Raw genomic sequence first — 15,316 nt, forward strand, 5'->3', positions numbered from 1 at the left:
GGAGGCTGACTGGGACGCTGCGATGCGGCGCGCTGCCTGCGACCATCCTGCGAGCCCCCCGCCCCCGGTCGCTTTGCGAGGGGATGAAGCATCCTTCTGGCAGAGGAGCGCGCTCTGGAAGCAGGTGCTGGGGACGTCACCTCCTGAGCCAAGGCCAGAGCAGACGCAGGTGCCGGTGTCACCCCAGAGCTGGGGTTTGTGTAGAAGGACATTGGAGAGGGCAGCACCTCTCTTTCTTTCCTGGGAAGGGGGAAGATGGCATAGCCTGTGCTTTGCCCATCCCTGGCATCGCTCAGCCGCAGGCACACAGGGTACAGGGGATGCTCTTGTGCTCAACAGCAAGAAATCTCTTTTTTTTTTTTTTTAAAGGATTTCTAGCTGAGCTGCAAGAACTTGTAGCAAATTCTGTCTCCAACTGCATAGGTTTGATTGACGTGCTCATGCACAGGCTGCCCTGAGCGGATTTTGGCTGGTCTTTACAGCTGGCCTGCTGTGGTGGCACCCCGGTCACCTGAGAGACGGTCCTGTGGGACCTGCAGTTTGGGTGTCACAGCGCGGGAACCCTCAGCATCCTCCAGCCAGGCTTAGGCTCACTTTTTCCACTGCTGGGTGTTTTTGTGTGTACCTACCTGTCAAAATCTGTAGAGTGTGGAGTCCACATTCCCTTTATCTCCCCCATGGGTATCATTTTGCACAGCCTCATCTTATCCTGCTGCTGACATCTAAACATGCAAATGCAAAATGATGGTGTGAAGTGGCTTTGGTGGGACAAGTCCCGGGAGCGGAGGAGCCAGAGGATACGCAGAGGGTGAGGAATGAGACGCATGAAAACTGTTTCAGGTCCCAGTCCCATGCCTGGCCAGGGCTGATACCGGTGCAAAACGCAGCATCAGGGTCTTGAGGGCAGGAGCAAATGATGCGTGGCTGGATGATGCCACCCCATCATGACATGTCCTCTGGTGTCATCAGCAGTGCTGCTACCCATGGGGTCCCCGCCATGCTCTCAACCCCTGGCCAAGCATCCAAAACCAATGCTTCCTTTTCACCTCCCAGTGATAAATTCCTCCACTTTTCTTTCTTTTTTTTTTTAATTACTATTGCTCTACATACTATTTTTTTTTAATGAAGAGGGGTTAGGAGGAGCATCTCTGGCAGTGCTGAAAACCCAAACCCACTGATACCACCTCCAGTCCAGGAGCAGCGGGAACTGAAAGCAGCGAGAGCAAAGTGTGGGGTGGCTAAGGAAATAGTGTCAGGCTGGAAAAACAAAACCTTTCCGTTTCTGCTTCGTTAACAAGGGTAAGGTGTGTTCCCTTGCATCTCTTTAATATTCCAGCCCATGCCATCCGGTAGTCTTGCACACTGATGCTCACAGTCAGCCACTCTGCCAATATGCTGTAAAATATGCTGTGGTAATCATGAGCATCCCTTTAGAGATGGAAGGTTTGGAGGGATTGAGGGATTTTGCAGGTTAATGTTGTTTTCTGCAGCTCTTTTCTGTAATCTCTGCTTTTCTGGCAAGGATGGGCAGCTTCGGAGGCTTTGTAGGGTGCTCTGTACCTGCGTGCTTAAGAGGGTGAGCAGAAAAGATTAGTGCATCTCTTACATCCCTTTAAAAAAAAAAAAAAAGGCAAAATACAACATTTGCTATAGCAGAAGCTCCGTGGCTTTGTAGGATTTGTAAATATTAGCCCCTGAGAAAGATTTTTCTGAGCTCTTTTGTGTAAATAACATTTTTTAGCAGACTGGTACTTCACCCCCAGGTCCTGGCTTTCAGTGATCGCTTGTCCCCATTCCAGGGAGCCCAGAGCTGTGTTTCCAGCAGGGAGCTCCGCTACCCGATGCCCATCGGATGCTTGGCCACGGCAGCAGGAGAGACGGGGTGAAAAGCAGACGGAGGAGATAAGAGAGTTGTCAGGCCCTTTGCTTTCCAGCATGTTTGCTCAGCGACGTTGAGTGCTGGGCCAGAGCCACCACCTCCCTGCAGACTAAACAGTTGCAATGTTTTCTCCCATGACCGAAAGAATTTAGAAAAGGGTCCCGGTATGAAACTTTACACGAACTCTGGGTGCCATGAATATCTCTGGCTGGGAGTCTGTTAACTCCTCCAGTTCCCCCCTCGCCCGTGCAGTTCAGTCTCTGGGCAGATGAAGGGAAAAACCCATCCCACGATGAGTCTGGCCAGCTGCCTGCAGGACCCCTGCGGTGCTCTCCCACCCGCCGTGTTTTCACGCATCCATCTTTCCTTTTTTTACTTTCTTTTAAAGGAGAAAGCCAATATCTCTGGCCATAATGGAGCTCTGGAGCCCTCGGCACAGGAGAGACATGGACCTGCTGGAGCGGGGCCAGAGGAGGCCCCAGCAACGCTCCGAGGGCTGGAACCCCTCTGCGGGGAGGACAGGCTGGGGGAGCTGGGGGGGGTCAGCCTGGAGGAGAGAAGGCTCCGGGGAGACCTTCCTGCAGCTGCCAGGGCTGAGAGGGGCTGAGGAGAAAGATGGGGACAGGCTTTTTAGCAGGGCCTGTTGCGACAGGACAATGAGAAACAGTTTTAAACTAAAAGAGGGCAGATTTAGACTAGATTTAAGGAGGAAATGTTTCACAGTGAGGGTGGTGAACCCCTGGCCCAGGTTGCCCAGAGAGGTGGTGGATGCCCCATCCCTGGAAACATCCCAGGTCAGGCTGGACGGGGCTCTGAGCACCCTGCTCTGGTTGGGGATGTCCCTGCTCACTGCAGGGGGTTGGACTGGATGGCCTGGAAAGGTCCCTTCCCACCCAAACCATCCTGTGATTCTTTGACTGTGTAATGCCCCATGCTTCCTGGACCTGTTCATAGCCATCTGTGTGTGCTGAGGTCCATCTGAAGGTTGTCCACTTTCCTGTACCACCCAGCTCAGGGGCTTCCACTTCAGGGACAGGTTTTGGGGATGGGAGAAGCCACTGGGGCTTCATTCATCCAATGTTCCTGGCTTGCAGAGAAGCAGAGGTCAAGGCTCATTGTCTTGTACTCCACAGCCAGCTCAGCAGACTGATGGTCCCACCCCATGGTGAAGCACCACCAACCTCATACTCTCTAGAAAGGTCTTAGCATCCCACAGGGAAAGCATCCTACTGCCAGCTCCCAGGCACCTAGGAAAACCCCTCCTAGGACTGAGCCCATGTAAACCGGGAGTGCCTGTGCAGAAAAGCTCCCGATGGCAACCGGGATTAGCTGCCTGCTTTTTCTCCCTGCCTGGTTTCGTTCATCTGCGGGCAGGCTGGCTTTCGATGGGCGCAGCTTCATTTCGAGTGCGAGTGGAATTTCTCCAGCCACGCTGCCTGGACGAAGCACTGCCTGCCTCCACGGCCACTTTTCCTCCTCTTAGACCCCTTTTTGCAAGCTTGGCCCATCCCCATACACCCCTCAGCACCTCTGCCTTAGAAAGAGGACTTGCTGCATGCACAGAGCTTAAAATAAGAATGCAGCCTGCTGGCAAAATCCAGCTGGTCCCTGCGGCATTTGCAAGCAGGACCCATCCATCAGCCTCCGTTAGGGTCCCAATCATCGCTCTAATTGGCATTGGGTGTGGGATGGGCATTTTTTCAGGCACAGAAGTGGCCTCTGAGCAGAAGCTGGGGATGGTTTTGGGGATCAGACTTTGTCCCAAGGTGGGGAAGGGCTTGAAAGCCGCCCATCAAGCCATCCCCACCCATATAAAACAGCCCCAAACACTTGCTTGAGGTGTTCTTCAAACTGGCATGGTCTTACACTGAGCTTGTGCTTTGGGGAACGCGGCCCGTGGGCTGGGAGATTTATACTAATCTATTTTTCCGTGCAGCGGGGGTGCTAGCACTGCTGTGGATTCTGGGATGGGCAGGAATGTGCTGTGCTTGATCCCCTCTCTTCCTGCCACCCCCGTGTAGCAGGGAGGGGATGCTCTTGGGGACATGGATGCTTTGCCCCGTCTCAGGGAACGGCTGCCTGGGAGAGGATGCACAGTGTCTCCCAGTATCCAAAAGTGACCCGAGGTTTTTCCCACACACACTCGCAAAGGCAAAGGGCACGTCGCTGCCTCAGGGTTCCCGCAGCACCGGGACTTAAATGAATGTAACGAGGATCTTCTGCAACACTCCAGAGGAGCAAGACTGCCAAGCGGGAGCTGCTTCCTCTGGGCATTGCATCCACGGGGCATCTGCCAGGCCAACAACCGAGCAAGGAAATTCATTTGTACTTCTTCGTGGTCCCTTGTATCCCACCAGTCCCTCTCCATGGGACTGAGAGGTTGGCTTCTGGCTCTCAAAGGTATCATTCGTTCCGTGTGTCCTGCTGTCCGTCCGTGTTCCTCTGCTCGCTGTAAGGTCCGGCTGGCGCAGGCCGTGACGTTTTTTTGAGCGGTTGTATCTGGGTTCATGGGATAACAGGGCTTTAAAGTGGCGATAAACTGCTGTTACCCAGCTGAGCTGGCATCCTGGCATGGGCTTGGGGATCCAGAAAGGTGCTAGATAGGAAGGGCGGCAATAAAAGTTAACGAGGAAGGTGGCTCTGTCACCTGGGTGCCGCTGGAGGAGGTGCTGGCAAACATCCTCTCGTGAAGCCACCGGAGCTCCCAGGGCATCCCACTCTCTTTTCCAGAGTGTTTCTGCTCTGTCCATTATCCCACTTGAAAATCATTTGGAGAAATAGTCCTGCGGTAACATGGTATAAGCCTTGGTAACTCAGTGGAGATGCGAACGTGTTCTGGCAGAAATGAGATTTGCTGCAATGCAGCGGTAAGCTCTGCTGCCCTGTGGGACACGGTGACTTCCCAGGAGGTGGCCACATATCAATTTTGATGTTTTCCCCTCCACGAGAGAAAAGGAGGACATACTAGGAAACCAGGGGATTTCCTTGGGGCTCCCTCCCTCTTCTCCTCACTCTGCTTTCTCTGCATTCAGAGGGTCATTAAAGATTTTTACACCATGGTGTTTGGTGTTTGTGGTGTGCAGACCATGCTACTTCCCTCTCCTGGTCATCTCAGAGCTTCCGCTGAGACAGTGCTCCAAGATCTCTAGCAACTGCTAGGTTAACAGCAGTGCTTTTCTGTTTGCACATCCATCATCATGGACATTATCCATCCATCAACACCCACCTGGGTGCTTTAAATCTCAACTAAATCAATAATTAACCGCTTGCATCTCTGCAGCCCCTGAGGGCCTCAGAGGCATCGCTGGCTCAAGCCATGAGACGCCCACAGCGGGTGGGTAATTGTTTTGATCCCAGATTTGGAGCCAGACAGAGAGGTCGTGGTGAGACCAGGGGGCAGGAGGTTCAAGTGACCACCCACTTGGTCACCTCGGGGTGTTTGGAGGCATGGGAAGTACCCACAGCTCCGGTTGGCTCTGGTTATCAGCTGCCTAGGTTACCCAAACCTGAGGAGTTTAAAATTCGTGGATGTTCCTAATCCTGGGAGTTTGCTTAGCATCTCCTTTAGAAAAAACAGGAGTTTTCTGACCTTACTTTCCCCTTCCTGCCCAAATATGTTTGAGAGGAATAAGCACTATTTGTGTCCATCTGATGGCTGCAGGATCTTTGGTGAGTTGTTCTTGTAGAATTGGTCAGTGACATTTAATGCAAGTTATGTATCATCTGGTGGTTGGCTGATGGGTGGTAGGTGCCCTCGGGGTGGCGGTCACAGCCCTGGTAACCTGGACCTTCACCATGCGATGCATTTTCGAGACCTCTGTGATTAGAAACTTTCACAGAGCTGTGATTATCATGAAACCAGGTCCATGCTGAAGGCCACCGGTGGGATTTACTGCTCTTCCCAAAGCGTCCAAAACACCCCGAGAAAAAGCCGGTGCACGTTCATCTGGTGCAGACCCAGCTTGGAGGAAATGGCGTGATGGAAGTCTGTGGGAGTGAAATGCCTCATGGCTGGGTGAAGCCGGGACCTTTGCAAGGCTGGGCACAGGGTGTCATCCATAATTTAAAAGCTTTATCTGCTTTAAATGTCAATAGCTCCTTTGTTGGAGTAATAATAATTGCTGTGATTTGCATGTCTCAGTCACACGCCCCAAAGCACTTTGCAGAGGAAGATGAGTAAATCGTTCCCGGTTGCCAACTGGGAAATGAGGGTACAGAGGTGGTGGGAGCCCACACAGGACTGGAAATAAATCTTAGTCTCTTGTGCTGCCGTTTCCCAGTCCTGTATGGAAGCTCTTGGCTCAAAGCAGGTTTTCTATTGTTGTCTTACTCTGGTTTGTCTTATTGACCTGTGCTGGCAGTAGCACGGGCAGGGATGGTGTGACGGGATCTCAGTATGGCTCAGTCCTCGGAGTGTCAGCGGAGTGCAGGCAGAGAGGCCAGGAGAGTTGCTGCGGGTGGTTGGAGGAAGAGCAGAGCCCATCTCCGGTGGTTTAATGCAGCAGAGGAGCTTGTGTAGTGGTGTCCATGTGGAGGGAGATGTTCCTGATGAAGCTGTGGGTGGTTGCTGTACTTCAGAGGCACTCAGTGAGACCCCGAGCATCCATGGATGGACGTGTTCGATCGGTCCCTGGTGCTGTCACAGGTTTCTCCAGCACCTCCAGAGCTTCTTCTGAACACCGATGCTATAAACTACTCATCTCACCGGGTTTTACTCCCCAGAAAGCAAAGCTACATTCCAGAGCCTCCTCCAAGCCAGGACCTAAATACAATTATTATTTGAATTATAAACAGGGAATAATGCAGCAGTGTTAAGTGTGCAAAATGTCATTTATTGGAGCCCTTTCTAGGAGGGTTTGAGGAGGGAGCAAGCAGAGGGTGTGCTCCTCCAGGAGAACTACAAGGGACAGATGCTGTCCCAGACTTTACCCGCCAGCTCCCTCCTCCAACCCATTTTGTTTGTCTCAGGCCCTTTCCAAAGAGCCATTTAAGGCTCCAGCCTTTTGTAGCACATTGCCAGTAAGATCAAGTATTTAGCACGGCCTCTCTCAGCTTTTTATATAGTGCCTAACACTGATATCTAAGCGTTATATATTTCTTTTTGCACAGTATTTCTGACTCAGTATTTCCTGCCTCCTTGACAATGACCAAGTAAACAGCAGAGCTGACAGAGGAAGAGCCCTGTGTTTACAGAGCAACAAGCCCAAATGTGTCTTTTTTTTTTTTTTTTTTTCCATCAGAAGGTGGCAATGCTTAAATTAACCCTCATTTTTATTCCACGCTAAACTTTTGCCCTCTAACTTGCTGCTGACGGAGTCAGCCGTGAGTTGGTGGGCCTGGATCTGGGGAAAAGTTATTTGGGACTCGTCTTTAAAAAAGTGTGATGAACTCCCAAGGGATGAGTTTTCAGCTGCAGCTGTCTGGGCTGGAGCGAAGGCTTAGATCCGATGGCAAAATGCTGCTTCTCATCCCGCTTGAGTCTGCTGCCCACCAAAAATGGCAGAGGATGGATTTTCTTTCTCATCCATGGAGTGGCCAATCCTCTTGGCTCTTCTGGCTTGGTCCTGGTCTTGGAAAGGTCTCATGTCTGGGCCAAGAAAGGATAGCACTGCATGAGCTGCATCTACACTGAGGTGAGGAGTGGGCTTTCACTTGGGTGCGAGAGTGGAGAGCCCCAGGATAAAGGCATTTTCTATTTCCATTGCTGGCAGGAGCTTCAGCCAAACTTCAGTTCATCCCCAACAGGGCATGTCAGAGGGTGGGCTGAGCCGTGGCCCATCTCTGTCATGTGTGAACACGGGCCACCCCGGACTTACTGAGCCTCACCATGTGTGATGAGTGTGATGAACGTGCTTAGCCTTCAGGATTATGCCTCAAGCTTATCTTGTATGAAATTTCTTTAGAGGTCCTCTTGGCATCCCCCCACTTGCCACATGGTTTCCCAATGAACTCTTCTCCCAAACCAGGCAGAGAAGGGAGGTCAACCCTGCTACCTGGTATAAATACATTTTATTTTAAACTATAGGCACTGAAGGAAGGTCATCCAGTAAATGCACCCGGATTATCTACAGGCAAGGGCACCCCAAATTAGTAATACAATTTGTGTTTAAAAATACAGCCAAACTGATGAAAGATAATTTGCTTGCTGCCCTGACATCACCACCTAAGCATGGGGCAAGCCAATCCACAGGTTATTTTTATATAACTCCGTGAGGCATTTCCAGAGCAAATAAAGTTCATTGGGCAGGGCAGTGACCCGGCCGGCCAGTTTCAGCACTCCTCAGCCTCCTCAAGGCTTCTCATCGGTGGTGTGGAGGTCTGCGGGTCAGGGCACAGCTCCATCGGATGTGCCCCGGGCACGTGGGACGTGGGTTTTGTTCTCTGCTGAGCCGTTCTTCGCTGCCGGCCAGCTCTTCACCTCTCCCACGCTGTTAGTCTGGCTCATCCGTTTTGGTTGCTCACCCTTTGGAGAAGCGATTGAGTTGCTCTCCAGATTCTCCATGCCAGGTGTGATGGGTCACGGGTCCTGCTGGAAGCATGGGCAATGTGCAACCAGGTGAATCGCACCCTTAACTCCGTTGATCAAATTACCTACATGACAGCAGTGGTCTCCTCAAACATGGACACCGCAAGGGAAGTGGGACACCTCTGCATGGGCAGCTTGCCCATCTGTGCATGCCATGGTGCTGGTCAAACCTGCTGTCTGAAGGCCAAATTTAGGGACAAAGCTCCCTGAGCCAACTTCCTCGTGTATGCCATGACACTGGCGTAGCATCGCACTGCGGGGCCAAAGCAGATGGGTATCTCAGGATGCTTCGGGAAAGCCCTGGCACTGAAAGTCTGTCTACCATGGAGGTTCAGCTCCTGGCAAGCCCAACTCTTGCCTGTAGGCAGGCATGGCCCCAAAAACGTAATTCCTACCTCTGGCAAGATGCTTTTCCTACTTCGTCAAAGGTATCGGTATCCCCCCAGCTTTTGCCGAGTGCACGCAAACAATTTCCTTTTGTGAAATTCGGCTCAATGGAGCAGAGTTACTCCCGCTGCGGTATCACCTTCTGGGTGAAAATGTTCACGGTGACTTTTGCATCCATCCCACTTTCCATCCCCTGCTCTCGTTCTTCATGGGGGTCCATCAAAGCCTGCACAAGTTTTTTTGTGATTTGGGGGGGTTGGGAGAAGACCCCAGTCCCTTTTCTTTTGCAAGGGTTTTCTTCAGCTGTAAAGTTGGGGGCAGAGTGTTCATTGATGTCTCTGCTGGGTGGCATCACCCCCCAGGTGCCATAGGATGAAAAAAGAGGGTGCTGGCTGGTGGCATCCCTTCCTGCCCAGCTCCTGTCCCAGGCCTGATGAGTTTGGTTTGGTGGTTGTTTTATGGAAACGTTTTGGTTGGTTGGTTGGTTTGATGGGCTTTTTTTACAGAAAATATTTTTTTTTAAAGAGAAAACGTTGAAGAGTCAGTTTTCTCCCTTGCAAGGCTGCGGAGCAGGGCGATGTGTTTGAGGTGGGAATGGGAAGGAAGAGAGTTTCCTGCGGTGGTTTTCATTCTTTCCCAGTAATCTGGGACCGCAGAGCCCATGTGGTTATCCTGAGCTGCTAGGAATTTCCCAGCATGCCCCAGGGATCCCAAAATACGGCCGGGCTCCCCAGGTGCGTCAGTGTGGACCTTCCCGGGCAGGACAAGGGGGCTGCTGGGGGGCATCCAGCCTGCGATGGGCCGGTTGGCTCGGGGGCTAGAGCCAAGGGGATGCTGCATGAGATGCAGGAGGGATGGAGAGGTCTTGGGGCATCAAGGAAGAGCTCCAGGGTTCAAAGGGTGCTTTTTGTCCCAGGGCAGAGGTGGCTGGTGGGTGGACGAGGCTGGAAGTCCCTGTCGCTGCAGATGAGAGGCACGGGATGCTCTTCCGTGCTTTTTTTAATTCCTCAGTAGTCAGGATGTCATTTCTCTTTGACTTTTTTTTAATTAAAATTCAAGTGAAAACTCCAGAACGAGTAATTTGGTAACCCTGGGGTGATAACCTGAGCTGGCAAATAACTCTCTCCTCCATCACCGCCCTGGGACTGGCTGGATAATGAAAGGACGAACTCTACAAACTCCCCCAGAGAGTCTGAAAGGACCCAACAGGATTTGGCTGCAGGTTGACTTCGGAGTCGCAGACACAGTTGGGCAATTGCCTTATAGAAATGGGTGTAGAGAGGAATTAGTCATCACTGTTAGGTTAATACGTGCCTCAGTTATTTTACAAGTCTTTTTCCTGCATATGCAAATATATTATTTTTTTTTCCTTTTGTAATGAAACATATAAATAGCTCCCGTCTTGGATCTTCTGTGCATACGGTTGTGTCATGAAAATAATCATCGTGCTTTTGCCTGGCTTTCTTTAGCGACTGCTTTACTTACCTTTGTTTCAAAAGAAACATCTCCCGTGTGTTGTCCAGGGCATGAGAGCAAACTTTGGTGTGGTGGCTTTTACAGCTCCCTGGTTTTGCAGAGTGCAGCTGCCGCTCGGAGCATTCGCAGCAGCAAAGCCCTTTGTCTCAGGCAGCAGGGATAAACTGAGATGTAAAAGATATAACATAATTTATTTAGTTGCTGGGTTTCAAATGTTGTGCAACCCACACTGGGAATACATGGTGTTGAGAATGAACTTGTCCTGTTCTTTAATTTTCCCCTACTTACTGTCTACTAATTTTTAATAACGAGGAAAGGTCACTATGGAGACAGACAAGCAAAGTCGCATGGGACATCTTGCGAGAAGCTCTGCAGCATCGCTGAGAGCCCGGGGAAACCCTCTTGGCTCTGAGTGCGATGCACTCTCTTGTGCCGTCCTCTAGAAAGGTTTTTATTTGCTTTTCTATGTTGTCCCTTGCTCTTTGCCACACGCTCCCAACACACACATCCCTTTTCATATCCTGCCTTTGGGCAAACCCCTTTTTTTCTCCCCAGCTGGAGGACTGATGGGGACGCAGCTATCTCCCTGCACGCTTCCTCCTGATGTTGCTCCGTAAATCACGTCATTCGGATAATCCTTGGTCATGGCAACCATCAGCTCAGGAGCAGGGTGACCTTTTAATGCCAAGCCCAGGCTGCCCTGATCTTCTTCTGGGCGGGCAGGGAGCCAGTCTCTGCTGTAATTTTGTGAGACCTCAGGGAGCAGACAGGCCATTAGGATGCCCCTGGCCAGACGCTGGGTCTGCTGAAGATACTGGAATGAACGGGCTGAGCAGGTCCACCTGGACCACCAAGCCCAGAACGGCCACCAGCATTCATTGTGTTTCCCCTGCATTTCATTTAACCTCTTTGTTGCGGCTTTTATTCGATCTTGGTTGTGTATGTGGAAAAAAGTCCCTGTGTCTGTCCGAGGGGGAGGGCAGGGCACGGGGGACGCCATCTCTAGCGCAAGCCATGACAGTTATTGCAGGGGTTGGTGATATTTCTACAGTACCTGCTTTCTGGTGGCTTTGCTGTGTTGAAATTCCAGCCACTCCGCGTGCGTTGAGTAATCTCCCTGCTGTTACTAAAGAGTCAGTCTGTCTGTCTTCCTCCCCCCACCCTGAGTTTCAATTTCCTCCTAATTCTCTCTCTAGACAGCCGTTGCCTCTCCCATGGCGATGCGGTTTTGCTGATGCAGCCTGTTGTCTCTGTCCCTCTTGCAGAAGGATTTCACCATGCGGGAGGAGTTGCAGCAGCGGGACGTGGAGCGTTGGCTGGGGTTCATCACCTTTCTCTGCGAAGTCTTCGGCACCATGAGGAGCAGCACCGGAGAGCCCTTTCGAGTCCTTGTCTGCCCCATTTATACCTGCCTCAGGGAGGTAAATGCCTTCAGAGTTTGTCCTTCTCTGTCTGCGGGCCGAGCCGTTGCGTTGCAGTGCTGAGGTGCCCACGTTTCGTAGGTATTTGCTTGATGATGCCTAGAGGTTTGCTTTGCCAGCATCTATACTTCTCACCCCAAACGCACCTACATCTGCAGGGATGCTTGGATTTTCCTGCATGTTGTGTTTCTGCTAATTAAAAGCACGTGCTCCAAGCAAGACACCTTTGTCCAAGGGTTTGCAAAGCCCAACAGTTGGGATTTCAAACCCAACATTTGAGTTTGCAAATCCCAACGTTGCAAAAGTCCCCACCGAAGGGGCTTGGAAAGCTTCTTAAAAGCAGGTGAAGCCACCTGAATAGGTGAGGTGGACTGAGGGGAGGAAAGAGGGAGAGAGGTGAGGTCCCATACGTCCTTACTTCCCACCTAGTGCAGCAGAAACCCAGCCCTGCCACCAGGATTGGGGACATTTCAGAACCTGAGCTCCTGAGCTGCCCATGGTTCAGGGTGGTGGCATAAATCTGGGTGAGGACAAACAGAAAAGGCAACTCAAGTGTTAATGTTCAACAGAGCGGGAGAGGGCTTTCCCCCATCCTGTTTTAAAGATGGTTTTGTCTCCTGCTGCTGTCTGTAGAAGGCTTTCTCAGAAAAACCTGCCTCGTCGCCCAGGGTTAGAGCTGTGAATCTCAAATTGTCACTAGTGCTTCTTGTCGGGCCGTAAATAACTTGCTGCAAAATAAGTTCTCTGCTAGACCTTGGGCAAGGAAACTGCCAGTGATGACTTTTTTACACGCATGGGAAGTTTTCCCTGAATGCAAACACATCATAAAGATTTTGTCTTTGCAGTAATATTGTGGGTAGAGTTCACAGACGGTGACTGTAGCGGTGAGAAAGAGTCCGGGCATCATGACGAGGCACACACATCCAGAGGAGGAGGTGGGAGAGAGATGCTAAGAATAGCCTAACTTCCCCCAAATGTCTGCCCACAGTGGTATGTGTCACCTTATGGGGAAGATCTTGGTGTCTAGCAAAGTCCCCGTTCCCCTCAGCTTCCCATCACAGTTGTGACACAACCCAGCCCTGATTCTGCCAGGATTTTTCCCTGCCCACTCCTGTCTGCCCTTGCTGTGCCGTCACAGTCCCTCTTGTCACCTTGCTGGTACGTGGGGACAGGGTGGCGATCTAGAGGTGCACGGAAGGACATGAATTTCACATGTCAGCGATATTTTTTGCTACAGGGCAACTCCATAAAAAGCCTTTACTAATTACATCGAGACGTCATGCAGAAATTTGCTTCTTAAAAATACATCTCTCTGTTCCTTAGCAGGACGGCTCTGTCCCCATGGTGGGGTTTGTCAGAGAAGGCGACTCTTAGCTTAGCTGACATGGGTGAGCCTGAGTCTTCCAGCTCTCCTGCCCCAAAATGAGTGGTCTGTGACTGATCGCTCTGCAGGGTTGTGAGCTTGATTCACGCCGTTGCTCTTCGATGGCTCTGGGCTGGGTTTTTGTCTTGCTGTTGTTTCTTGCCACTGTCAGCTACTCCTGTCGCATGGGACAAACCCAGGAGAACAGGACCATCTCTTTGTCAGCAGTGATAGGTGCCAGGCTCTGAGGTGGTTGCCAGAACAAAAGCCAGACTGTAGACACAGCCGAGGAGGTGGTAGTGAGCTCTTCCAGCTGCACCCAGGAGAGGACAGGGACATTTGTGCAGGCTGGCCCTGCCGGGTGCTCCACGAGATGGTGGGAACTTGAGAGTAGTACAGGGTGCTCATCCCTTGGTGAGCTTCATGAAGCATGTGCAGTGGGTTGGTGTCCCAGGGCAGGAGGGGATGTCACCATGGCCCAGCTGGTTTGGGACCTCCACTTGCCTTGGGGCAGGTTCACAAGGTGTAGTAGAGCTCATCATGGTTTTTTTCCCTTCCTGCTAAAAACAGCACATACGTCCCCATGTGCAGTCTCAGCCCCTCGCCCATAACTCCTTCCTCCTTGGGCATCCCCCAGCAGAGCCCTTCCGTGCTCCCTCTGCCTCCATCCACCCATCCTTTGATGGATAAATCATTTCCAGAGGCGAGATAACATCTCTCCCTCTGCCTGTCCTTTCAGCTCCTCTTGCTTTTTAGTTTCTCTGTCTTTTTTTTTTTTTTTCCTTTTTCCCTTTTCCTTTATAGGTTTGGCAGACTCAGCCAAAGGTCAGCGAGGGAGTGAGCAAGAGGAAGGGGAAAGTTGCCTGATGACTGAGGCAGGAACGTCTCTTCCCTTCCCCCTGTAAAGCTTCCTCTCTCCAGCTCCTTTCCTTCCCCCCCCAGTAAAAGCTTATTAAATGCCACCATTAATTGTGGAGCTGGGCTGGGTGGGAGGAAGCAAGGATGGCAGCGAGGACATCAGTGCTGGGGAGTCCAGTGAGGAGAATCTGGGGACGTGGCTGGGACATAGGGTGGCAACGCCAGTGTTATTTATTGAGCGGTGTGGATGTGTTGGTTTTGTGGGCTGGAAAAAAAAAAAATTGAAAGAGAAGTTCATTTCAGGCGAGGCTGGAGTGATAAATGCTGGGGTTTGCTGGTTAATCGAACAAGTGTTCATCACCGTCCTCGGGGACACAGGCTGTGTTTGATGTCAGCCATGGGAACCGGTGTTTAATCATGGCAAAGGAAATTTGGGTCAGAGCTGCCGCCTCACCCGGGCAGTGTTTCGGGAGCCAAGGGAGTGGCTGGGGCCCCTGCCCTTGGCACAAACGTGGACACCGAGCTCCTGTCTCAGGGCTCTGCTGCATCCTCCTCTGTGCCCATCGCCTGAGCACCCTGTTTGGGGCAGGGGGAGAAGGAAGGGTCTACCACCACGTCCAACATGGTGACTGCATCTTCCAGAAGCTGGATCGCCAAAGAATCAAAAAGTTTAATTTCCAGAACCATTCTGAGGGTTTGGGCTGAGATTTGTGCAGGCGGAGGGTGTCTTCACAACAAGGTTGGTCTAGGTCAGCGTTGGGATTTTAGGCAAAGAGATGGTTTGCCAAGAGAACTAAAAGGTGGGTCCAGCTCTCATTAAAATTGGTTTGATGGAGGACAGTGAGTTTGGGTGGTGCTTTGGATTAAAACACTTTTTTTTTCTTGGACATAGTTGAAGTTGGAGAAGGGAAATGGGATACCCAAGCCCAGCCCATAGATCGGCATTGCAGATGGCTGAGGGAAAGGAGGGATTTTTATGGCAACCAGAGGAGAGCCCCTTGCAGATGAGAAGCAGAGGACTATTGCAGCCGTCAAATCTGGGGAGCTTGGGAAAAAAATAACAAAGCAGAGAAGTTAAATAGAAATGAAAGAAAGAGCTTTCCTCCTATTCTTCCCTCGGAGCTTCAGGGAATCGAGGGCGAGCTGGACGAGGGCGTTGTTCCCAGGGAAGGGCTTTCCCTGGGGATGGTTGCACTGCAGCTGGGGCACCGCGGGCTTGGCCCTTGCCTGCTTCCAGCCCTGGCTGTCCTTACATGAGACCAGTGGTGGCATCTTCCAGGACCACGTTCCTCCTCTATTATCCTCCTAGGCTTTTGTCTAGCTCAGTCAAAACACTTCTAGCATTTTTAGGAAATTTTCCTGGCTCCCAGACTTGATGGTCTAAGCAAGAGGGATGTTCCACTGTC

At 51.4% G+C, this 15,316-nt stretch overlaps 1 protein-coding gene across 1 annotated transcript in view; it reads left to right on the forward strand.

Moving 5' to 3' along the window:
* Nucleotides 1-15,316, forward strand: part of CTIF (CBP80/20-dependent translation initiation factor) — a 113,392-nt gene that overhangs the window by 84,777 nt on the left and 13,299 nt on the right. Inside the window, 1 exon segment of the mRNA XM_010286437.1 lies at nt 11,534-11,689. Coding sequence (XP_010284739.1) covers nt 11,534-11,689 — 156 coding nt within the window.

This window comes from Phaethon lepturus, unplaced genomic scaffold (assembly GCF_000687285.1).
Source record: "Phaethon lepturus isolate BGI_N335 unplaced genomic scaffold, ASM68728v1 scaffold17194, whole genome shotgun sequence".
NCBI lineage: Eukaryota > Metazoa > Chordata > Aves > Phaethontiformes > Phaethontidae > Phaethon > Phaethon lepturus.